This window comes from Sceloporus undulatus, chromosome 3 (genome assembly GCF_019175285.1).
Source record: "Sceloporus undulatus isolate JIND9_A2432 ecotype Alabama chromosome 3, SceUnd_v1.1, whole genome shotgun sequence".
NCBI classification, from domain to species: Eukaryota; Metazoa; Chordata; class Lepidosauria; order Squamata; family Phrynosomatidae; genus Sceloporus; species Sceloporus undulatus.
Genome location: NC_056524.1, coordinates 86,220,896 through 86,247,786, shown reverse-complemented (window position 1 = coordinate 86,247,786; position 26,891 = coordinate 86,220,896). Strand labels below are relative to the sequence as shown.

The window sequence follows — 26,891 nt, the reverse complement described above, 5'->3', positions numbered from 1 at the left end:
ATGTATCAGGCATGGTAAACTATAAAGTTAAATATTAAATGGTTGATAAAACAAAATGTCAACTATTTGTATTGATCAAAGCCATATATTTGAACACAGCTTAATTTCAGTATGAACTAAAAAAAAAGTGATGACAGATCTTTAATAAAGCTGCCAATATAATGCTAGTTTATCAATATGGTACAATTCAAAGAAAAACAAAGTCAAATCATCATCAGTTTAACATTCACTTGCAATATATACATTTCTGTTTGCTTTGGGGAGAAAAATAAATATTTTTAACCTAAGAATGATGCAGGAGTAAATGCATAATTGGTAATCTTTTTTAAAATACTGAAATGTAATTTCTTTGTAAAATGTTATTTGCAAATGTAATGCAGAAGAAAAGATAATTCATCTTTATAAGAATAAAGCTTTGAACAAAATATTTTCACAAAATTTCATTTAATATTATTTTAAAATCACAATATGTTGGACTCCTCAATACAGTTTTATAAAATGACAATTTACCATCAGAACAGGAGGAGAAAAAGAAATTAAGAGACCCTGATTTCAGGTCAGTTAATGCATAACTCAGATATTTTTTTTTCCTTTTCAAAATAACATTTTAGAATTATGTCTTATATTTCAAGGCCCTCTGTCTTCAAATTCACACTGTAATTATTTACAGTTAGATCTTCAAGTGAGTGGAATCGGTAATCTACAATGCTATCCTGTAACTCCAAGTTTCAAATATATATATTTACTTATTTATATATATAAATTAGAAGCACACTTGTCCATCTGTTGAATTCTCTTATTTTTGAAGTTAGTAGCTATAAATCTTTATTGCTAGGAAACTTTTAAGAGAACTGCAAAGACTCAGTAGGAAACCCTGGTTCAGAGCCAACTTTCACTTCTAGATTTAAGCCCAAATACTCTTTGAGGCATGCAAATCACACCAACATGATCAGGTCCCACCTTGGACTGGCAACATCTCTATACTCGAACTATGACCAGCTGTTATCACATCCCTTGCCAGTTCCTCCAGGACCTAGGAGAAGTGATGTGGGCATGAATGGGGGAAATACAATTATTTGACCCGATATAAGATTTGGCTAATCCATTGTGATCCAATCAATGTCTGATACAGCCATGTGGAAACTGCTTATACTGCAATAATAATGAATGAATTGACATACTATAAGTAACTCAAAGCAGCTCTTCTCCTGGCAAATTTGCATATTTACTTCCTTGCCATGTTGATTACCACTGCTTCTACAAGACAGGGACCCCTCAGTGTACAATAAATGTGCATACTGAACACACCTATTTCCAGGAAAACATTCAAAATGGCATGACACTGTAGTCTTGCCCATATGCCAAACTCCACAGACTGCTAGCATTTCAAGTGCACATCTAAAATTTCTATTAGCCTTTGCCCACTCCCAAGCACTTAGATCAGTATATATGTCGCAGTATCATGGAAGCTGCATAATCATATTAATTGCCGCACAATGCCCTCAGCATTTTAGGACTCTTGGGACCAAGTTAAAGAGCTCCTTCTGTAAAATGATATCTCATACTACTGACCTACAGAAGCTATCAAACACATGGATGTTGTGAAGATCAAGGAATCCACGATGTACCTTTGCTCTTAAAGCACTATGTAAAAGATACATGCCAAGATGGGTTTGGTAACATTAACATAATAATGCTGTTTTAAGATCCAGAGGTATCACAGTGACAAATGTTTATAATTACTGCTTGTGCTAAAGATAACAAATGAGACACAGACTTAATGTAAGTATTCTGATGCATCACTGAATACAACATTTTGTTCCATTTTGGTATGTAAATTTGAATACATTTCTGCTTCATAATAAAATTTATAGAGGCTACCACCATGCTGTAAGTCCTTCAGTCTATAGAATCAGAATTTAACAATCCTGGACTGGAATCATGAAGTTGTGGGGTAAATGCTGATATGATAAAACAGATTTACTGTGTGATATCTAATGTAAACTTCACAGCTCTGATCACAGCAGTGCCAAAACACAGCAAAAGGTGGACATTTCAACAGCACATATGCCTAATTTTTCTCAAGGAGACAAACAGTGTAATCCTTAAAGTTAAGTTCCACTGTAGTCAGTGGGATTTATTCCCTAGTAAATTTATATAGGGTTTCACCCTCAGACCGCAATCCCATACATACATTCATAAGTAAATTCCATTGAACTTAATAGAAATTTGCAGTAGACATGTATAGGACTGCCATGTTAGTATCACCTGTTATGAAAACAGGACACCCACCTACAGTTTTTGTCATGAGCTATTTTCAGAGATTACACATGCATATGCAAACACGCACATTCACTCCATCACTTTCAAAAGCTAAAATTCTCACAACCCATAAATAGATTAAGTAAACACTGCTTTTTATGTAATCCTAGGAAAGAAAACTGTGCTGCTGGGTATCACTAAACAAAATCATTCATTTCCCCAAAGTAGCAAGCTCAACAATAATGTGGCAATTGACATTAAACACCGGGTTAATATTGCACAATATTCTGTGCCATGAAATAATACAACTCTCTCTCTCTCTCTCATTGATTTATATTTTATTTATGGTTACTCTTAGGTTATGCAAATTCTGTTCACCCTAGATGTGCAAATTGGGAGATAAAAGCAGGTAGGTGTTTTAAAAGTTTGAATGAAATCAAGCAGAAGGGAATTCTCAGTTGAGTAATAATTTTATAAAGCTACAGCTGTTGAAATAAAGCTGCCTTGACCTGTTGTGGTCATTATACCACCTTAGACACACACACACACATACATACACACACACACACGAGATACCGAGTATCTTAAGAGCAAGCAGTTAATATGCTGAAAGAGTGACCTCTAGTGGACTGGTAGGCCTCATTGTGATAGCTACATTTCTAAGATCTGGCCCACACCAGCGTCAATCAGTGTTTGGCAAAAGAAGGCACAAATCATTGCAAAGACCAGATTTCTTTTCATGTTTTTTTTTTCCTTTTTAAGTAAACTATTTGTACACAAACTTAAGATTCATCTTGTAGATAATTTTTGGGCATAAGATTGCATATGTAATAGTATTTAAAATAACACAAATTAAGATGCTCTATGTGTAGCGAGAGAAAGAGAGGGAGGGAGGGAGGGAGAGAGAGAGAGAGAGAGAGGGAGAGAGAAAGGAGTGAAAGCATAAAGACCAAACAAACCAACCCCTTACCCAAATATCAACATTCATTTCTGGCTATATGCTATACAAACATTTTAAGAATCTGTGTGACAAAAGACAATTTAAAAAGTCAAAATCATAAAACTTGTAAACTGATAAAACCTGAAGTACATTTTACTTATGGAAAATATCATTAAAATAGTACCACTATGAACTAAACTGCCTGAGTTGTCAATTTGCCTGTGAACTTGAAGTAGAGAAGATATTTTAGCACAGTAAAAACAATTTCAGTCACAACCAGTGTGATAGCTGAGCAAGTGTGTCACATGGAAATTTCCTCTCTTCACTGGAATTTGTGTTGTGCTATTCAAACTCTTGTGCTAGTTGTTCAAACAAAGGGATGTAGGCAGATCTTTAATCATTTGGCACAAAGTTATTTTGTCTGGGGCATAAAGTCTCGGTCACGATGAACAATACAACATTCCACCTATCCAATTTTCACTTTGATTGAAGAGCTTTCTTTATATCGTTTACCTCCATCTATTTAAAAAAAGAGAGAGAGATTCAGATTAATCCATTTTTATGCCATTGTTTTATCCAGCTGCAACACCATCAAATTCATACTTCAGCCTAAGTGACTGTTGTTTTTAATGTGTGCCTTCAAATTGTTTATGACCTATGGTAAACCTATCACTGGGTTTTCTTGGCAATATTTGTTTAGAAGGAGTTTGCCTTTGCCTTTCTCTGGAGGAAGGTCACCCAGTGGGTCTCCGTGGCCAAGGAGAGGATTCAACACCTGGTTCCAGAATCACAGTACAACACTCAAACCACTACAATATGCTGGCTCTCCTTATGTAGATGTACTGTTAGGGAAATTTGATATTCAATCATCTGCTGAGTTTCTCCATAGGGGCCCAATCCCATGAACAGAAGCAGCAGGTATAAACTGTTGGTTCCATCCTCTAAACACCTCTAGCCCAGTACAGACTTCCACTTTGTGGTGTCCTGGTGACATGCTAGGGTTGCCTGGGGGCGGAGCGACTGCACGCCCCGCAACCCTAGCTTGTGGCCAGGACATCGCTGCTGCGCAGCACCGTACAGATGGTCGCGTAGCAATGATGTCACAGTTATGCCACGTCCAAATGGCGTGGCACAGCTGTGATATCATCATGCCATCTCTGGTGCTTTGCTGCGGCACAGCTGCAGTGCAAAAAGGAGCTGCTTCTGCGCACTCCTTTTTTTGCTGCACAGCGATACTGCACAATTTGGCCGCCTTTTCCTGGCACTGTGTACCGCGCCTCTAATTTGGCTGTGTGCGTCCATTCTCAGTAACACTTAATCACAATTCTAAGAGTGGCTCTGGGTGATATTTACCACTGTTTTATCCCCTTCAGTATTTGTATACTGCTTTTTAACTGTAACAGTTTTCAAAATAAGTTATAGCAGAAGTTGTTGCCCTCATAACGATAGACTGGGAGAGCTGCCCATGCTTTTGAAAAATAAGGAGTATCTGAGTACTGGATGGATGGGAATTCTTATGAGGACTTGTTCAGTTCAAGAGATGTTTCTGTTGCCACTACTGATAGAGGTGTGAGCAAAAAACCAAAGGTGGAAAAGAAATTTATTGGGTTTCTATTTCTCTAAAAAAATAACTATTTTGTACTTCTCGGAAGTGGCAGTGGGGAGGAATTCTTATGCCTCAAAAATACATGCATTTCTAAAACTGATAATTTTCTGTTGAAGAATAAAAAAGTGAGCAGGATCATATTCTCATATGAAAATTCACAATACTAAAGATGCATGTATTTGAAAAATCGACACAGAGACATTTTAATTTAAAAAACATTATTCAGTACAAACACATATAAAGAACAGATAGATTTTGAAAAAAAATGTGCACAAAATTACAAGAGACTATGAGACAATAGGTGAATATAACATTGAGAGTCTAAGGAGTTTATCATACCTGAGGGGTCCCGCCATGCTCCCGTTGCCCCAGCGTCATCCATCCACAACGGGAGCCTCCTGGTGGGATCGCTCCTGGCACTATTAAAAGGGAACGCTTCCGTTTTTGTCATGGAAGCGTTATCGTAATTGTTTTAAAAAGGGAGCTTTTTTAATAACAGATTAAATCGTTATTTAAAAAGCCCTCTTTTTAAAACAATTATGATAACACTTCCATGACAAAACGGAAGTGTTCCCCTTTAATAGCGCCAGGAGCGATCCCACCACAAGGCTTCTGTTGCTGTTTGGTGACGTTTCGGCGACAGGAGCATGACGGGAGCCCTCAGGTATGATAAACTCCTAAGAAATCCAACACAAATCAGACTAATAGATTTTCACAGCTGTAATAACAGAATATAGAAGTCATTTATCATAGTCAACATTTCTAAAGTATCATCTGGAGTGGCCCACTCTAGATGAACCTCATGCTTCTTTCCCTCAGCAAGATCATTTTCTCAGTCATCAATGTGGAAAAATTAATGATTCCTCTATATACACATGCATAAATCTAGAAATTCTAGTAAAAAAAATGATTCAAAAAATCTGAGTCAACTTATCCATGGGTCAATGTAAATACTGTACTTTAACTCTTATTATAAACAAAGGATGAAAGGCAAGAAAGCACTGACCCCCTCTATTCTCTCATCCATCGAGTCTTTGGTGTGAGCACAGTTATGCCTGCTGGAATTTTCTAAGTTCTTTGTCATTGTTTTCCTTTGCTTCATCATTTAGATCATTCGTTATATGCCCCTAGGTTTTACTCTTTACTTATCCATAGGTCATATTAAAATCCATAATTTTGGCCTCCAAATCCAACTTGGACTTATACATAAGGTTAAGTTATAGTTAAGTAGATACAGATTTATTTTTTTTACTGACTTGCAAACTGTCCCAAAGTTCTAATATTTCTGGGGGAGGGGGGAGGAGGTTCTTTTTTGAGAAATCCTTAAAATTTTAGGTGACTCTGCTTCACTTAGTGGACATGGCTCCTTCATTTTAAGAATAACCATAGCATGCCAGTTACAAGCATTTCTATTTGGTGAAGTCTTTACTGAACCACAGAGACACACATCTAAATTCAGTGCTCATAAAATTTGAACATCTACATGTTCTTCTCGTAAGAAATCTGACTCTTCTTTCGGTCTTCAAGTAGTGTATTAAGTAATTAAGCAGCTCACTGAATCCCATAAATTGACTCTGATATAAGTTAATTAAGAGTTTTGACAGTGAATTAGAACAGTCATTAATTCATTTTAGATTCTTATCACTCTTCAATGGAAGAGGATGCATTAGAGTCAGTTGTTTATTTACTTACAGAGTTCTTTTCATAAGTAAATCTTAAATGTTTCCTTCCTGTTTGTTTTTACTACAATGATAGAAAGATCACCACAGGTGGGAAATGGGGAGAGACTTAAAGAAGACTAGAAGTCAGTAAGAATTTGGATTCAAATGTAGGACACTGTTCTTTTTCTCATGAATCATGGTATTTATCTTCAACTTTTATGCCAATTTCTTACTTTTTTAGATGGTCATTCACCCCTCCCCAAAAAAGGAATAAAAAGTAGTAATGGAAAATGATACTATTGGCTAGTGGTAAGGAGCTTTCAAACAATAAAACAAAAATACTGTTAACAGTAACAATTCATTTAATATGGTAACTTTTCATGTTCAGTTTGTTCCAGGCCACATAAGATTAAAATACCTGTAGTCGCAGACGGATCTTTTTTTCTTCATCTAATTCTGAAAGCAATTGTTTAATCTCTTTTCTAGGAAAAAAATTAGAAATGATTGTATTACTGTTTCATATATATTATACAGGCCTGTGATAAAAAAAAAACCAGTTTTCAATAACATAGTTATTTTTAATGTGCAACATTTTTTATTAAAAATGTTGCACCACATAACGTTCTTTCTCAAATTCAATACAGTACAACCACCATATCAACAAGTTTGGTACCTGAGGTTTCACTTACCTAGGTCCAAAAATATGTTCTCCTTAGGCATTTTCTAGGTTCTCCAATGCAATTCTATGGCATGCCTCCACTGGAAGTTGACCATAGAGTCACATTGGAGAATCTAGAAATTACTAAAGAGGCATTCTCTTGAGGCATTTTCTAGATCCTCTAATGTGATTATATACTTGTGCCAGAATCATTCATCTCAATAGGGTTCACTATTACCTGTGTTTTGCATTTCCACAGTAAGTGCAGGAATGTATTCCTTGCGGATATGGGGGTCATACTGTATTTTTATCAATTCAGTTCTTACTCAGCTTTGATTAAGTGCAGACATTGAAATTCCAGAGTGATTTCTTTTATTGCTTTTTGAATGGATATTTGTGTTTCATAACAGAGATTAATCATAGAATCATAGAGTTGGAAGAGACCACAAGGGCCATCCAGTCCAACCTCCTGTCATACAGGAACTCTCAGTCAAAGCATATATATCCGAAGCAGAGGCTGGATGGCCATCTGTTGGGTATGCTTTCACTGAGAGTCCCTGCATGGCAGGGGGTTGGACTGGATGGCCCTTGTGGTCTCTTCTAACTCTATGATTCTATGAATTGGAATGGCTCTATTTAAGTCAAGTAAAATACACAGAGACGTAAAATAAAAAAAGATATAGAGAGCACCATCCCATGATTTCCTGGTTCGCATCAGGAAGATACAGTATACTTAAAAGCCCTCTACTCAGGGATACGAGTGAGAACTGTCCTTATAAATCAATAGTGATTTTAATGCAATTGGGATTGGGCACCCCGCACACTACAATAATCTCATCATGAAGCTGCAAAGATAATTTATTCTAATCCAGTTTTTATTTAGTGTGAAACATTTAAAATATAACCCTAGTAGTGAATATTATAAAGTACCGTATTTTCCGGCCTATAAGACGAGTGGGTGTATAAGACGACCCCCAACTTTTCCAATTAAAATGTAGAGTTTGGGATATACTCGCTGTATAAGACTATCCCTCTTCCAGCGCACACCAAATAAAAATTTAAAAAAATCAGATTTGATTTCAATATGGTAATTTTAATTCAAATGCTTATAACATGCAGGTACTTAGCAGGAAAACCTGTTGTATACAAAGCCTACTTGGACTGGTCAGCTCTCCCTGTCTGCCCAGCCCTCCCTGTCTCCAAGATTTTCTTCTACCTTACTTGTACAGCACTGCCCTTGCTACTTTCATACGGTCACCACATACGGAGGGTATGCGGCCGCTGACGTTTTTGAGCTCCCCCCACCATATGCGGTGACCGCAGATTTTCCAGTCTGGCTCAGAAGTTTCAGCCCTATAAAATGACACCCGGCGTATAAGACGACCCCCAACTTTTGAGAAAATTTTCCTGGGCTAAAAAGTAGTCTTATACGCCAGAAAATACAGTAAATGCACTTCACTGCCCATATTACAATTTAGAATGGGGCTGTGTCTCAAACAGAGTGTAATTCACACTGAATATGGCAGGACAGGTTCTTGGTTGTTTACAACTATGCAGTGTTATATGAAGCAATTACAGTTTGAGAGTGGGACTGAATTTGAAAGAGTAACTTGCAACAAACCCTGCCATGTTATCCATTGCTTTTACAGCCATTCTGCACGTTACACTCAGGGAGCAATAATGCAACAGCCCTGCAGTGTAGTTCACTGTTATTAATCCTGCTCAAAGTGATGTCTGATAGTTGCCCTGCAATGTATACCATTGCAGAGCAACTGCAGGTCACAGGCAGGTCCAAGGCTATTTGGATAATGTCTCAAGTTGCAGCAAAGGTCAGTTTACTAAAATTGCCCCCTTAAACCTCCTTCCAGGTCAAGTCACACACTCACTATGTTCCATTGACCTTACACAGACTTTCGTACTTTCAAATGTTCAAAACGTGGGTTTTTTTAAATTCTGCATGTTAACACAAATCCTTTCACATCTTTTCCTTTTTCACTCCTTTAATTACAGGCTCAGGTTATTAACCACTGCCATTATTTATTGTGGGGATCCACTTGTATAGCCCTACTATAGGACATGTACCATGTTTTCCTACATTTCCTCCAAATATTTCATAACACACTGCAAGAAAAAGGAGCAAACACATAAAATATTAATGGACAGAACAAGCCATGGACTACATGTTTCATAAATTGAAAGAGGCAGCCCACAGTACCACAGCAATACAAGGTAATAGAATTATTAATGCTCACTTCTGTTGGTCTTTCATAGTTTCAATGATAGTTCGTAGCTCCTTAACCTGTGTCCTCAGCTCTTCCAATGCTGCTTCACCTTGGCTGGAGTGATCAGTCTTTGGCTTTCCTTCAGTAATGAACAAAGATGGGGAGTTTGACCTATGACCTGTTGTTCCTGCTGTAACTGGATGAAGTGCGGATGAGGATGATAATGAAGATGGAAGATTACTTCCACTTGTTAAACCTCCAGGCTTGGCAGGCAATGTAGCTTTGTTATCAGATACCTATGGGAAAAAATGACAGCAAAATCACACACAAGCATTAGAATACTCCTAATGAAAAGTTCAGATTTCACAGCTATAATTTTTTTCTCTGTTCAGCAGCAAAACTGAGATGTTTCATATAGTTAGCTATGTAACAGACAGAACACGTTTCCAAAGCAAATAAAAAAAAGGGCGAAACCGACTGCCCAAAACAGGCGTATTGGGGTCGCCCAGAAGTTACTCACCTTGGAGCTATGACAAACAGACATATGCAGCCCCAATCCGCCTTGCCAACACAGTCCTGGACAACACTCTAAAAAGAAGCAGTTTTTAATTGCTCCTTTTCAGAGCGGCTTTTCTGGGTTGGGGCAGCTTTGGGGTGTGCATGATGTGACTGCCATGCCTCCCGAAAGTTGGCTTATTATGCCTGTCTGTTTTGCCCCTAAGAATTTCCAAAATGATCTTAAGATGAAGCTGACATAAGCCTACCATGAACCATTACCAGTGACAATAAATGCTGAAATAATTTCATTCTGAATGTTTTTACTGACCATAAAGAATGTCACCAAAAACTGGGCCAGTGGGAAAAAAATATCTTCTAAAAAAACCCCAGAGACTACAGGGCACATAAAGAGAAAAAATACAGAGATAGAGAGAAGATATGAATATGACTATTGCAATATAAAAGGAATCAAAATTAAGTGAAAATACTTGGGGGTTTTTAATGCAACTAAACGATTTGTCTCTGCACAGATAAGCTCTAAAACTATGACCATGTACTATTATTATAAGGAAAAGGAACCATACCTCAGTGGCAAAGATCACACTTTGCAATCGTAACTTTTTCAGTGTTTGGTTAATGAGGTTTGCTATGGCAAAGAGAAGACTGTGAGGTGATAAGATAGACATGTTCAAGTATCTGAGGGGCTGTCACATGGAAGAGAGAGTAAGCTTGCTTCCTGCTTCTTCTGAGAGAAGGATCTCAACCAATGGGTTCAAATTACAAGAAAGGAGATTCCAACTAAACTTTAGGAAGAACTTACTGATGATAAAAGCCATTTGACAGTGCAACAGACCACCTTGAATGGTATTACATGCTTCTTCATTGGAAGTTTTAAAATAGATGTTGCATGGCCATCTGTCAGGGCATTCTTGTGTTGGAAGGGGTCTGGATTAGATGGTCCTTGGGTTCCCTGTCAACCTACAAAGTTCCAAGTTTCTAGAGTCTGAGTTTGAACCCTCAGCACCACCATTTTAATACCAGTAGGTGATATTAAAAACCTCTGGCTGGGACCTTTGGACAGAGAATCTGATCTGGATAAAGAATTTGCAGAAGGACAAATTTTTATCTTCTTATTGTCTCAATTACACTGGGGTTTGGTTCCAGGACTCCTATGGATACCAAAATCCATGGACATTCAAATACAATGGCATAGTGAAATAGTGTCCCTTATGTAAGATGACAAAAACAAGGTTTGCATTTGGAATTTATATTATTTTTTAATATCTTCAGACCGTGGATGGTTGAATCCATGGATTAAAAAATCTGTGGATAAGGAGGGCTGACTGTACTTAGTATACTAGAGTCTGAACAATTTAAATACCTGCAAAGAAATCACACTTCTAATGATAACAAGGGAACTGAAACATCTACTTGTAAATTATGAGTCGAGTATATAATAATCATGTGTAAGATTGCAATCCTATACTGAATTATACTGAACTTTATGGGACATAACTTTGATATATCTAGGACTGCTTAGTAAATTTTTCAAATAAGCAAGAACAGATGGCTGTGTAAAAAAAATAACCCTGTATTTCATACTTTCTGGAAAGTAGTTTTGTTTGCTATAAGGGATCAACACAGTAGACAAAGTCTGAAAAATGGGAAACTCAATTGAAATTCTTGCTTAGACATCAAAATCTCTGGTCAGGTCACCATATTCAGATCTCTTGAATGGCCTTAAGCCCCAAGAAACCTGTAGTTAGTTTCAGCCAATTTTCTATGTGCCTTATCACATGAGAAAAGAAAGCAGAAATGGAGCCAGAGAGTAGTGCCTTTCTCTGTGCCTTACCACATGATGTTGTAATGCTTCAGAGTTCTCTTCTTGCTGGAGATGGATTTAAAAGTGCATCTTTTGTCTAGCTGGAAAAATCTGTTGGACAAAAGATACGCTTCTACAGCAGTTACCCACGGGAAGAGAACTGAAGTACTACAACATTATGGTAAGGCATGAAAAAAGGTGCTACTCTACAGCTCCGTTTTTGCTTTCTTTTCTTGTGCAATAAATCTAAATCAGGAGTGGGGGACAGGTAGAATTCCAGATGTTGCTGAAGTGTAATGTCCACTATCCCTCATCTTTTGCTATGTTGGGCTAGGATGCTCAGAGTTGCAGGGCCACACATTTCCCACCTGTTTTAAGCCTACCTTATGTAAAACAATGCTATCCACCAAGGGATACCTACATGATATTCTATTATTTCTGTAACTGTAGATGTCCATATATTCCATTCTTCTTATCATGCTTCATTGTGTTGAAGCAACAGATCATATACATTCATTTTGAGAAGGCCATTTCACTGTATATTATCCATATTAGAAAAAAGAATATCCCACACTAAGCACACTGTTTTTTTTTTACTACAGTGTCTCTTTTAAAAATGTTTATTCCATTTCAGGAATATAGAGTAGCCCTTAGATGCTTACAGAGTAGGCTTTCTGAATGTGCATAGCATGCCACACAAAAAATTATGTGTGGTCAATGTTTACCTGACATTTTTCCATTCATGATGTCTGGGCAGCAAAAGGATTGTGGAAATCAGGCAATCATGTGCTTCTACTTTGAAATGGACTATATGATTGTGGATTAATAAACTATGATTTCCCATCTGGTTAACAAGCCAAGCACTCCAAGAACGAAAGGAAAAAGGGAAATATGAGAGACTGAGGTTCTGGAAATGAAGTATTAGCCAGTCAGAACTAGGTCAACAACACTCAGGACTACTATGCATGCAAAAGGGGCTCAAGTGGACAGTTGCGGTTATATGTGACTAGTCACAGGAGGTATGATGGGACTATTACTTAAAGAAGGTGCTACATTTAAAACACATGTGCCCCCATTGCAATTGTACAAGGGACTAGGGATACTGGCCTTAACTATTGGTATAAATAGACTGCATAACTTACTAGTGATATTGTAACAGTCTTAGCTTTCTTTAATGGCTCAGCTACTTTGGGTGGAAGGGAAGCATGCTCTTCCTTCTCATCTTCAGGACTTGGTGAATCAAAAAAATCAGGACTTGAAAGTGAGGACTGTGGAAACAGAAGAACAGTTTATTACTATAAATATTTAAAAAGAATAAACTTAAAACTTGTTCAATAAAATGTACACTTTACTATGATACTAGACATGATAGAAAGCCTCTATTTAATATAGTGAAACGAAGCCTTAAGTAGAAGATCTAAAGTGCAATCTTATACATGTCTATTCAAGAAGTAAGTCCCACTAAGTTCCTCTGAGGTATTATATGACTACAGCAAACCTTCATTATTTAAAGTTTCTCAATTAAGATTGGATGCAATGACCAAAGTCACCTAAAACCATTGTTGTTGCTGTGCGCCTTCAAGTCATTTGTGATTTATGGCAACCCTAAGAGGTTTCCATGGGGTTTTCTTGGCAAGATTTATATGAAAGAGGATGTAATTCAGTACATCTGGAGACTGTCAGCTTGGGAAGGCTGCTGTAGAATATGAAGGCTACAGGTTGTTGTTGTTGTGGACTAGCAGGCCTTGTGTGTTCAGTGCAGGACTGTATAGTGTTATTATTCTGTGAAAGTGCTGCTTACAGCATTCATAAGAGTCCAGTCTGGATTATTGTGAATAGGTCCTAAGAACCAGAACCTGATATTGAAGATCAATTCATTTGTACATTATCTACAGAATGTGCAATATATTTGCCAAACAGGAAGCAATTTGGTAAAGCATTTTGGGATGGAGAGGGAGAATATATTCTGGCAGTCTTTCAGATTGGAGAGAATAAACAGATTTGTATTAACTCTGAAAATAATTGCCTGTTACAGACTGCCAAAATAAAGTTGCTTCAGGTCTCTTTGGAGGTATGCTATTTAAATGATGCATGGGTCCTAAGAGTCCGGAGGTCGCGCCAAAGCCACACTCCATTCCTAAGCACTGGAATGCAGCTTTGGTGCAGCTTCCGGATTCTTAGGATGCATGCATCATTTAAACAGCATACCTCCAAAGAGACCCGAAGCAGCTTTATTTTGGCAGTCTGTAACAGGCCAATGACTTTCCCCCCCAGAAAGTCATTGCAGTAGTTGCCAATCAGTTCAAATAGCCACAAATCTTCCTTTTCTGGAAGGATAGTCACAATGGTTATGACAAGACCATCTGAAAACACAATGTCAAAATATGTATTTTAATAAGGTTATTTTCACTAGGCCAATCCTTTTAGTCTTGCACATAAGGAAGCTTTCAATGACTTTTAAGGGCCACACAGCACAACAGTTTGGGGACAGAGGAAACTGCTTTATAAAAAGTCAGACTACTGCTCTATCTAGTGAATATATGCTACACGGCTTGGCAGCAGTCAGATACACAATTTTTCCAGCTCTATCCAGAGATGCCAAGAACTGAACCTGAGATATTTTGCATGAAGCCTTCCCATGGATACACTAGCATTCCCGTGCTTGACCTGAAAGCAGCTCAGTATTTTGTGTGAGCTACATATGAACACATAAAATACACTTTCATCTTCCACCACCAACCTGAAATTATTCCTTTCCTGGCCCAATGACTTCTCTTTGGTAGTCGAAAAAGCAGCCACAGCTTCACTTAACCCATAGTTTCTAATTCTGGGATTAGAAGTCTCAACATTCTTATTGGGAAAACTGTGTAATTTCCATCTATTTTCCATTAGTGGATGGAAAGTGGATGTGGTCCTGATATAAGAAAAGGTCCCCTAAAAATCTCACGTACCTTTTAGCAGTACAGTCCCAATCCTTTCCCCAATGAGAAATGTGAAATCCATTAAAGAGCATTTCCTGCACTACATATGAAGTGGCACGTGCAGGGCAGATTAAGACAGGAGTGAGTTCTCAATATTTCAGTTAAGCAAGAATACAATGCGTCTGCACCAAGCACAGGCTTTCCATCCGCGGTTTGAGCTTTTGCAGACAGCAAGCCCTGGCTTTCCCAGTGGGTGCGTGCATGCGGCAGTGCAAGCATGAGCATGTGCCCATTTAAAAGAATGGGAGTTAAGGGCTGCATATCCCTATTCAGTTGATTGCATCATCTCTACTGTTCACGCTTTGCTGGATAACACAACAATCAGCTTTGTTGATTCTTTACAATATTCTTAAGGTTGGAACAAAATAATTGTTAGCAGAAGGAACACTGGAGCTAGTTCTTGTCATATTGTTCTGTTCCTTGTAGTGATATACACACAGTCAACAGCACTTCGCATGCTTCTGCTTGTGCAAAGAATTGCACCCATAGAAGAACATCTTTTATGTTCTTCTAACTATGGACCACATACATTCCTTCAAGGTCTATGATGCAGCCCCTATGTGCTGACTGCTACCAAATCTCACACCTGCCAGCAGTTGGGACCAATGCTTCCATACAACTATACATGTGTATACCATACATATAGCACCTACCAATTCCTGATAAGGTGTCCGGGACTGAAAAGGTTGTTCTCCCTTGTTCTATGCTGAGATATTAAAAACAGTCCTTGGCAGAAAGAAATATCATACTCCTGCAGTTTAAAAGAACTACTGATTTTTCTATCCCACAATATCTTTTAAGATAAAATCATTTCACACAATTAGCACCGTTATTATAATGGCTTCTTATAAAAATTAGCAGCAATAAATTGTTCTTTGCTAACCACTGTCTTGAATCAGACCTGACTTTCATTCCTATTTCTAAACAGGACAACAAAAGCAACTGTTTTCAAAACTAATAAATCTTACCAAGAAAACCATATGATAGGGTTGCCATAAGTCAGAGTCGACATGAAGGCATACAACAATAGTAATCAAAGTTAAGCCCAGTGTTTTGTTCAAAATATGTCTTTATGGCTTCTGTCATGCTAACTATGACAAATATCTTTTATGATTCTTGGACAAAATATTTCTTAAGTAGTATTTGTAAGCAGGCTAGGGGAAACAGAAATCCACTGAGCCTATGGCAATCCTGATATACGGGCATTGCAAACACAGACGAACTAGATCGCAGCCAAACTGTTAATTTGGATTACACATTTTATCAGGAAGACAGATAAAATATACAGTTCTTTGGAAGTACTTACAGATGTGAATGACTGTGAGGGAGGTCTTCTGCCAGTAGCTTTTGGTCTGGTAGTTGTTGGGTGGCTAAGTTTTTCAGCAACTGGTATTACGGAATCAAACCCTTCCAGATCTTAAAAACATTCAGAGAGGGAACTGGTTTATTATTTTGATAAATAATGAATTTACTCAAGAAGACAACCAATAAAACCACTTAAAATCCTGCATTTTTGTTGTGTATTACCGTATATACTCGTGTACAAGCTGACCTCATGTATAAGTTGAGGGAAGATTTCAGGGTCAAAATCCTGGATTTTGATGCAACCTGTGGATAAGTCGAGGGTAAAACTTAGGGGGTGTATAAGGAAGGATAGAAAGGGTGAAATACCATTTCCGTCCCTCCTTCTCCTTCTCTGGACCTCTCCCAACTGATTCCCAGGTGCTGGAGGAGTTTTAACATCAGATTGAGAAAGGAAGTAAGTGGATTTTAAATGGAGAGTTTTTTCCATAGGAAGCAAGGACTAGCAAAATGGACTGGAGACAGAAGCAAATGGTTTTAAATGGAAAGTTTTTTCCATAGGAAGCAAGATCACTCTGCACAATGCATATAAAACGAAATACAACAAATGTATTCACAACTAGTTAAGTTAAAAGTATTTTATTTGCTTTAGCTGTGGAATCCTCTATTGGCACAGGCTGGAATAGATATATATAAGTCTACCCAAAATATCGGGTTCCTTTCCAGCTTGATTTCTAAAAAAAGGTAAAGGTAAAGGTAGTCCCTTGACATGAATGTCTAGTCGTAACCAACTGTAGGGGCGGTGCTCATCTTCGTTTCTAAGCCAAAGAGCCAGCTTTGTCTGAAGACTGCTCTGATGGTCATGTTGCCAGCATGACTGCACCAAACACTGTTACCTTCCCACTGACAAGTGGTATCTATCTAAGCCACTGCATCCCTTTGATGATTTCTATATCTTGCTAATTAAGATAACTACTTAATATATATTATTTAGATATTTTAAGTTATTAGAAGTGTAAACTAAGAGTGAATGAACTTTACACACCTTTATTTCCAACTAGACTTGAAAAAGTAATGGCTATCATAAGTCAAAGACAGTATATATGCAGCACTGTATTTCATATTAGTGACTCATCCAACAGCATTTTGAGAAACAGTGGTAAGAAAGGTACTTTGCCACAACTGAAAAAGTAAAGCTGAACATAGTTTTATTCTCTTGTACATTTTGCATTTTAAAAATATAGGAGTCCAAAGTGACACTGCTATCTCAAGTGTGAAGTACTTAGGAAATCTGCTTCCTTAACTGCTCAAGGAATTGATATCTTTTGCTTTTAATCTTCCTTCAGGTCCAGCAGGATGCAAGCTGTCCTTACCAGAGTGAAATGTTAGACATGTTGTCACTAAATATTTGGCACTGCAGAGTATAAAGTTGCAAGCTGATCCATGGCAAGGTAAGATGATGCAATAATTCAGTGAGGCATAGCCTCTTGCCTGATTGGTGAAGTGCAGCAAACCAATGTAAATTTATTATCAATTATTATCAATTGATTTATTCCAGAAGCATAAGTGAAAGAATTTTGTTTTAATACCTATGCTTAATTTGCCAGCTAAACAGAAGGGGTCATGATGAGCTAAGGAGTCATTTCTCATATTACATTCAGTGACACTAGCTTGACTTGGATCTGTTGCATTCCACCCTCCCAGCCATTATTGTGTTCCTCCCTCCCTCCTAATATACTGGAAGATAATCATTAGCTCATTTTCAGTTGGATCCAGAAGTGCACACACAATGGGACTTTCCTCTTGCTTGCTTTTCACTATAAAAGCCTTTTTGGCATAATATAAATCCCTATGATACTCTGTACAAACTCCTCTTGATTATCCTGCAAAAAAGTCTCCAGCGCCAATCTTCTGAAAAAGCTTTTTGGTGGGTTCTGGCTGCTGTAGTGGGGAGGAAGAGTGTTCTTGTGCATGTCCTTGAGTATCAGATTTCCACTCACACAACCATGACTCCACCCCATGCCTTTTAAAAATTCTCTGATTATGTACCAAGTAATGTTTGCCAAATAATTAAGTGCAGATAGTAGGCTGCAAAGGACTCAGTGACAACATGATTATTAAGCACTAGTTTATCCATGTACCACTATATATTTATCCATCATTCCTATTAATACTTTTTAAAGAGTAACTACACAATCTATTTGGAATGGGGCAATCAAATTACATCAACACGGACACATCTAAGGACATGTAAGTCACACTTGGGAAAGGGTCACAAGGTGCACATCCCTCTGTCCTTCTATGCTGACAGCATTTGAAGGTTAAACTCTAATTGCACATTTTCTCAGCATGGTTTTATAATCTCTTTTTAAATATATGACCTAACCAATTTTCTACAGCAAGCAAAACAACTAAGTTTGATAATTCCAACACCAACAATAAGATAGCTATAAATTATTGTGTTTTGCTATGGTACAGGAAAGAAAGACACAGCTTCCTTTGAGGCTAGATGTTATTTAACAAAAAACATGTCCTCCACAATGAACAGTAATAGTACCTCTTTGGCTAGCTTGTGTTTATTAGTACAGTGGCCCCTTCCCATCCAGGTTTTTTTTATTCTTCCTCTTCCCAATGGATGGGAAAAAAACATGAGCAATTAAGGCCATATTAGTCAATGAACAGTGACATGTGTACGTACATGGTACCTTCAGCTAAGATGGAATGGGGTGATCTGCAAGAGCAGATACAGAAGCCAGCTTGCAATAGCATGGACCCACTGTATATTGGTTCATTGTGAACTCTGTTTTGTCATTATGCTTTTGACTGGGAAATTGATTAGAAGAAGTAACTTTGACCATTCCTGTCCATCAAAAATGACACAGAGGATCATGGTTTTTTTGTTTTTGCAGGAACCATGATTCCAGGAAAAAAAAAAATCAGGCTTTCTTATTTTGTTGTGTGTGCAAACTGGCATGGTGGGGTTACTCAACCACTTGGATCCCTTGAACTTTCTGGTGAGCATCTGAACACCCTTTTGGCACTTGAAACCATAAATGAAGTTTTTCAGTGAACAAGCAGGTGAGGTGGGATTTACAATCATTAAAGAGGACTGTCTGCTCTGAAGGCACTAAAACAAGCCCCACTATATACCAATATAAAATTAGTCCAGTAAGAAACTTAATACGGAAAAAATTATAGTTCTTTAGAGAAAATGATTTCCACAACCACATCCCACTGTTACCTATGATAGTAAAGAACTCTATGTGTGCGTTTTAGTCTCCTATCATGAGATCTTCATCCATCCATCCCTCACCCCACAACATACAGAGGCATACAGCCCTCTGTTTTAATATCTATCTGTTCCATAGGTTTAAGATAAAGAAGAATATGAATGTAGAGAAAGAAGGTAATACTTGGAAGAATTTGTTACATTTATGATCCTGCCAACTAGTTCAAGGTTTACTATGATAAAACAAAGCTACTGATGATACAAACACACGCTTTATTGGCAGTAAGCAGATGGTGAATAATGCATTAATGAATAATACTAAAGGCAGTTCTTTATCTTCCGCCAGCTGAGTATCTGGTCTTCAGTTAGAATGGATTGCCTTATGCTCCTAGACAAAAACGTCTCCCAGTTGTACAGTCTATGGGAATGGGCCCAGGAATACCTCCACTGGTGGGGATTACAGACCACCCACCCAAGTTAGCATTCTAGACGCAATTCTAGAACAGGACTTCATTCCTTCCTCTGACCACAGGTACTTGGAGAAGAAGTTTCCTATTCTCAAGGAAAAGCTTTACATCTGACCTATCATCAGACACCTAATACAGCATCATGCCAGGGGTGTCCTCTAGTCCCATCAGAAGTTTCTTTCTCCAACCCCTGCAGCACTTTGCACTTCCTGAAACCTGAGCCAAGAAGTTTTTCAGGGCTTTGAATCTGGTTTTGAGAATGCACAGGGGCTGCTAGTAGGAGAAGAAATTGTTTCCCTTGTCAGTTCTGCTCATAGAAACAGCTTTTCCAGTGGAACGACCCTATGGATCCTGGTCACAGACATTTTATTCACTATAGTAATTTGTTTATGTCTAGGTTTGGAGCTGTCAAATCCAAACTGAAGCTGGAAGTAAAAAAACATAATATGATTTATCTCCCATATTAGCCTTTCTGTATTTATTTATGGCATTTATTTATTGCTTCAATACACCAGGGCCCAGACGTAATGTACATGAGTTAAAAAATTTAAAATACTAATAAAATAACTAAAACCATTTCAAAGATTAACTTAATTTTAAAAATACAGTAGTTCTAAAACCACAGGTAACTAAAAACAGTTTAAGCAGCTAAAGGAACCAGCAAAGCAATAGGGCCCATTCCCAATTTTAAGAGCCAAAGGCCGAGAAAAATAGTGTTTTTGCTGCCAGCTACAAACCCAGAAGGGATGCCGAGAACTTGACCTCCTTTGGGAAGGAGTTCCACAGTCAGGGTGATGCTACAGGAGCCCTGTCACATGTACCCCACCAACCTAGTCTCTAAGGGTGGTGGGACTCTAACAAGGCTGTTATGATTATCTCAAAAATTCAAGCAGCTCATTGGGATGAAACCAACTTTCAGATATCCACATTCTGGCCCCAAGCTATTTATGGCTTTATAGGTCAGAACCTTGCACTTGGAATCAAACTAGAAGCCAGAGCAGGTATTGTAGGACTGAAGTTATATGGTCTCAAAATGTCTATTTTAACTAGTCTGACCACTCATTTTGTACTAGCATTAGCTTCCAAACATTTTTCAAGGCGCGTCCACATAGAGCACATTACAATGGCCTATAAATCATGTAGCCAGATATGCCTTTCTAGAAAGACACACGTTGGCACACCAACAAAAGCTGAGCAAATACACTCTTGGCCTTAGAAGCTACTTGGACTTTATGAATAGTGCAGGGTCCAGGAGCACCTCCAAGCTACAAACTTCATATTTGTGCAACTCCATCTAGAACAGATTTCATCACCATCCCAAGCTAACTTTCCAAGTGATCAATTGAACTTCGTTTTGTCTGAGCTGAGCTACAATTTATTCACTCACATCAATACTTCACTGTATTCTGGACTTCCACAACTTTGTTATTGTGGACTACTTGGGTTAGTAGTTAAATTGGCCCATCATTCAGGAAAATTTTTAATAATATGCAAATTATAGTTGGCTAGCAGTACAAAACTAATGGTTTAATTTCAAAACATTTCAAAACCAATGTGGAATTTCCAGGTGTGTTCAAAGAATGAAGTGTTATGTTAGTATCGGCAACCTTAACTGGTCCACTTACTGCTAGCCATATTTGATTTGCATATTATTGTTTGTTTGAAAACCTGAACCTGCACCAGCCGCAACTGTGTTTTACTATTCAGCAACAAATTGAAAACACAATCTGTTATTAGCTTATGAATCCTGGCTTGTTTTTTACAATGGCTTCTACTTTCAACTGAATCCAATCATCACCCTACCATAACTGATTGACAACAAATATAGTTGTTTTTAATAATTCCACAGTACAGGTTGAGCCTCCCATGTCTAACATGCTTGGGACCAGAGCATTTTGGAATTTTACAGATTTTGGAATTCTGCAATACATAATGAGATATCTTGGAGATGGGACCCAAGTCTAAATGTCAAATTCATTTGTTGGTATACCCCTATAAATATAGTTTGAAGGTATTTATTCAAAATTTAATAGTTTGTATATGAAACAAAGTTTGTGGAGATGGAACATCAGAAAGCAAATGTGTCACTATTGCAGCCACCTACATGGACAATTTTGGATTTTGGATTGTCAATTTTGGGATTCTGGATAAGGGAGACTCAACTGTAATTCTATTTTATATGAATAGTTGGCTTGATCGCAGTTACTAAAGCGTAGCCTAAAATTACACACTCCTAATGGGTTCATATTCATGATTTCTACATATCCTAATGTAGAGAATACGCAGGGACTGTAAAGTCCTGAATTCCTGACTCAGTGCTGCTGCGAATGACAGGCATCTGTTCCCTTGTTGACTGGGACACAGAAGGCTGATGTTTCCCACCTCTCTGCAACTGATCTCCAGTGTAAGGAAGAATTGGGATGAGGTTCCTTTTCTGTCTGTTGCACAAGAGATTGCACAGGAGGGGGACGGAAATATGTCTGCTGTGTCCCAATCAACAGAAGAACAGAACTTCACTTGAGTACCCAGCTTGTGTGGGCTATTAGCTTTACAGTTGTAAATTGCTTAAAGACTGTTTTGGTGGTATGAGTGGTTATAAAATGAAGCTGCTATTGCTATGCCGCACCTGCTTCCCAGGAGTCAAGTTGTTGGGGGGGGGGGGGGTAGGGGTCGGTAGATGCTACTTGCTATATAATTAAGGTAGTTATGCAACAAAGACCCCAAACGATGTCCAAATAAAGTGGCTTCTTGCCGCTTTGGAGGCATGGTATTCAGATGATGCATGCCTCCAAAGTGGCTGGGAAGCCGCACCAAGGACATGCCAAGGCTGCAAAAACCAGCCTCTTCAGGAGCAGATTAAATCCACTCTTGCCAGTGGCCTGTCTGAGACTGCAGTGGCAGCTCGTTTTAGGTGGCCATGTGATCGTTGCCGTCCCAGACCAATTGTGCCCCTCTGCTTCACCTTTTAGTAGCGTATGTAGAATTCTGGCCATAGTTTCCACAAATATTCTAAGGAAACAGCAAAACAGTACAACCACTTATTTCCATTATTCTCTAAGTACACATGCAGGTTGAGTATGAACAATCTTGCCCAGAAATTCATGAAAGAGAGGAGAGTTGCATGCAGGAAATACCCTATCTATCTAAGGAGGGGGAAGAGACGCAAAAATCTTCCAAACAAAAACATTAATTTCATTTTTAGACTTGGGTCAATTTCAAGATCTCACCATGTATTGTAAATATCCACAAAATCTAAGAAATCCAAAATACAAAGCACGTCTGGTCTCATACATTTCAGATAAGAAAGACTTACCGTAACCTGTATTTCATTTTCATATACATTTTATTTTACTTGCTCACCATTTGCCCACCCACTATCTCAACAAGTAAAACCTTTGCTAAAATGTGAACGAGTGTGTATATCAATTCTTTAATAATTTTAAATTCATGCCCTTGAAAGATGAGCTCATACATTTGATTAATTAACACCCCTTTAACATTGATTTCAACCTTCAGATTTTCCAGAACTAAATTAAAATGCTGCTCTCATAATAACTTCATTTTTCATGGATGCCTTTTTTTAGTAGCATACATGCTCCGAACATAAAACTAATGTTTCCTTGTTCTTGTCTATTGACAAAGAACTCACCCAAAGCACAAATCTTTGTTTGTGTGGTCATTTCCCCTTCCCCACAGTATAAAATCCTGGGTATGTATTTTGCCATTAAATTATATTAAAGACAGGCTTAAGCACTTCAAGAATGCTTTGGCTAAAAACTATACTGATTGCTTTAAAAATGTGTATCAAAAACTGCAGGACATCCACTTTAATATAGAGACAAACATTGTATGCATAATGATATGCATAAACCATGAATTATTCAGAGGCATTAAATTAATGATTATGCATTGACCATCCACCCAACAACTTTATCTGTAACAACAAATGCACGAGAATAGTGCCGTACATGCTGCTCATTCTCAGGAAAAACAATGACAGGACAGACAGAAGGTGGAAAACAGCCTTACCATCATCGAGTGAAGAAGAATACCCATGGTAAGGGATGTAAATGGGGAAAGCTTGAAGAAATGTGAGTGGAAAGGAAAAGAAAGGCACCCACTGGAAATGTAGAAAGAAAAGAAGAGAAAAGGAAAAAAAGTGTGAGGGTAAAGGGAATAGATTTCTACAGACACACTTAACCATAAGACTAACAAACTTTTCTTAAGAAATCTTAGGAACTGAGAGTCACGATAAAGCTAGGGAACACTCTATTTGGTATTTAAACAATGAACAAACAACACACATTCAATAGCCTAGCCACCATTCACTGATTAAATAAACTACCCCATAGATGTAAATACCTAGTCTTCATGCCAAGAAAATTACATCAGGCAAACACATCCTCTGGGGAGCCACGTTCACACCAAATAACGATGCTCTATTTCCATCCAACATGATGTTAAACACAACACTTGCCTGCCCAAGCTAATTCCAAACTCGTTGCTAGGATTATTGTAAGGCAAATAATGCAGCACTCCCATGCCTAACTATTATATAACCTAATGCAAGTTTTTTGGTTCTGTTTTTAAAACAAGCTGCCCTATAAAAAACCTGTCATTTTATGCTATGAGCGTGCAACTGAAGGTATAGCCCCTCCTTGCTTCAGCCATCACTGCTTAAACCCCAGAGACAATTGTGTGAACATTTGTACCTCATATGTTCACTTTAATTCCATTTGCCCTTAATCGCCCGAAATCTATTTTTGTGTACATGAATTTGAGTAATTCTTTGTACTCCAACATGTTCACTTCAAATTTTAGTATCCCCAACATTAACTTAATTCTCTACTCCATTCCTTCCTCCTCAGACCATTCACAAAGCATTCTTAAACTAGCAGTGTTCTAGTATGTGGACAAGCTGCATTATGCACTGACACATACAGTTTATCTCCTAATATGTGGCTTGGTGTTTCCTTAATAAATACAAATATATAAATACAAAAACCGACCAGAAACATTGTCAAGCTCGATAATAAAGTTCAGTTCCTCTTACTACAGCCATAGACCAGCACAGGAAAAGGGGATCTATAATACAGTGTTAATTTTGGTCTTTCAGTTTCTAGTTGTTAGGAGTCTGGATTTGTCAAGGCAAAAAAGCATGCTGTTCTGATTTCTTTTTGCTTAACAAAAATTCGCCATCCTTTGATTTAATGAATACATTTGACCAGAATAAAAATACTGTGAGTAACCACAGAGTGTGTGGTCTTCTCAGCCATTTTTTAGTTTTTATATGCACTATAAATAGTCTCGTTCCATATTTAACAATTGATCCATTTTTTTTGTTATTTTAGTACTTAGAAATTCACCCTTTTATCCACTATTACTAACAGAATCTCCCAGTTTGTTCTAATTGTTAGAAACCTATCCTACAAGTTGCTGAATACTGTATGAATTTTGTTATGTAAGAAATTCTATGAATAAAAATGGCTGACAAAAGTAGAAAAATACTCTGCATCTTGCTGGCCCCGATTGCAAAGTAGAAAATACTTAGTTGTCATTATCTATAACACATTCAATATTTAGGTCCAGTACAAATTAATAAAAACTTGTCCCATTTTAAATGTATGCATTTTTTGTAATTATTTATACTTATTATTTTTATTTACACTATTACTTATTATTTGACATTAATTTTTTATGTTTTCAGTTAAAGTTTTAATTTAAAAAGTACACTGTGTTGAATGAACAACTACCTTGCTGACCAGCATCCACTGGAAAGAAACACAAAAGGAACAACACCAAAAAGAAACCAACAAAGTCTTTTAATGTACTGGTAACCTCACTTTAAACATGTTTACTTGGAATCAATTCCACTGAGTACAGTGGGTACTTAGTTCCTAGTGAATATGCTCAGGGTTTCAACTAAATTATTAAAAACTTGGTTTAAAATGTTAAAATAATAGTTCCAAAGAAATGCAAAAATGTCCTGTCTAGAGAAAATGAAGATAGCTACTGGAGCTTAATGTTTTATCAACATGTGCTCTAAAAGAAGAAACCACAACATAAAAATAGCAGTGCATGCTACCAACGAAATGTATGTAGCTTACAATTTAGATACAAAGACTCTGCCTCTTTGAAAAACATGTCTGCTGCAGCTCAGTTGTTAGCGAACTGAGTGAGTGATGAAGCAGATGACATTTGAATACTTCCATGTGAAAATGATGCTGGGTTTGCTTACAGATATGTGACCACTGTTGGAATAACCACTTATAGCAGAAGTTCACTACCTTACCCGCTGGGAACACCTTCCTTGTGCACTGCAACTTTGCCATGTGGAAAATGTGATGGTATCTTTTATTGCCTCAAAGTGGTTATACGGTTTAAATGGCAAGTACTTCAGGAAATCTAATCCATTTCTTTCAACTACAAGGATCCACAACTACTTATGAAACAATAGCAGCTATTTCAGGTAACTAAAAATCTTAGCTATTATAAACTCAAGTAACGAATGATTTGCACAAACTGACACGAGATCACGGAAATTTAAAATATTTTGACTCAGTTCTCTCTGTTTCATAGGATGGTTGAAAACAATTTTCAAGTGATACGAAAGGCAGGAATATGCTGCAAGATCCACTAACAGCAAAAAAACAAACAACTATCTACTGATTTTAAGCATTATATGCTCCCTTAACACTGAAAAGTTAATGAGCATTTAGGAGGTAGATCAAGTATAAAAGAATAACTTACCAATGTCATTGCTTCTTTCTTGTGAGTCCTTTTCTAAGGTGCTGGACATGTACAGCCCACTAGGTCAACTTTTGGGATATCACTCCTGCAGCCAGAAGCAAAAGATGTTTACTGGAATTCTTATTGATAATTTTTAATTTGTACCTCACAAACTGGAAGAAAGAAGCACTCTACACACAGTACAGTATGTCCGAGTCATGCTGACAGTCAGGCAGAGTCATCTTGTAAACCAATGTTGCTGTCGGATTAACCTTATTTGTTTCTCTTTAAACCTGTCAAAAGGGCCTTTTAGATACACTAATGTCCTAAATAATTTCTCAGATTTAACCCTGCATCTTGAGATGAACAAATTCAGAAAGGATACCCTCTGAAGAGCAATTTTAAAAATATAATTTCTGCCCCCAAATCATACTGATGTGAAAGGCGCAGAATATGCGCAGATCCATTACAGGAAAAAAAATCCTGAAATGTCAAGCTGTGATAATGGGGTTTA

The 26,891-nt window shown here is 37.6% G+C and overlaps 1 protein-coding gene across 1 annotated transcript in view; it reads right to left on the bottom strand.

The window, feature by feature from the left end:
* Positions 1–427: 427 nt before the first annotated feature.
* Positions 428–26,891, bottom strand: part of SH3KBP1 (SH3 domain containing kinase binding protein 1) — a 260,100-nt gene continuing 233,636 nt past the window's right edge. Inside the window, 5 exon segments of the mRNA XM_042458735.1 lie at positions 428–3,721; positions 6,888–6,951; positions 9,380–9,645; positions 12,812–12,937; positions 15,957–16,066. Coding sequence (XP_042314669.1) covers positions 3,680–3,721; positions 6,888–6,951; positions 9,380–9,645; positions 12,812–12,937; positions 15,957–16,066 — 608 coding nt within the window. The 3' untranslated portion in view covers positions 428–3,679.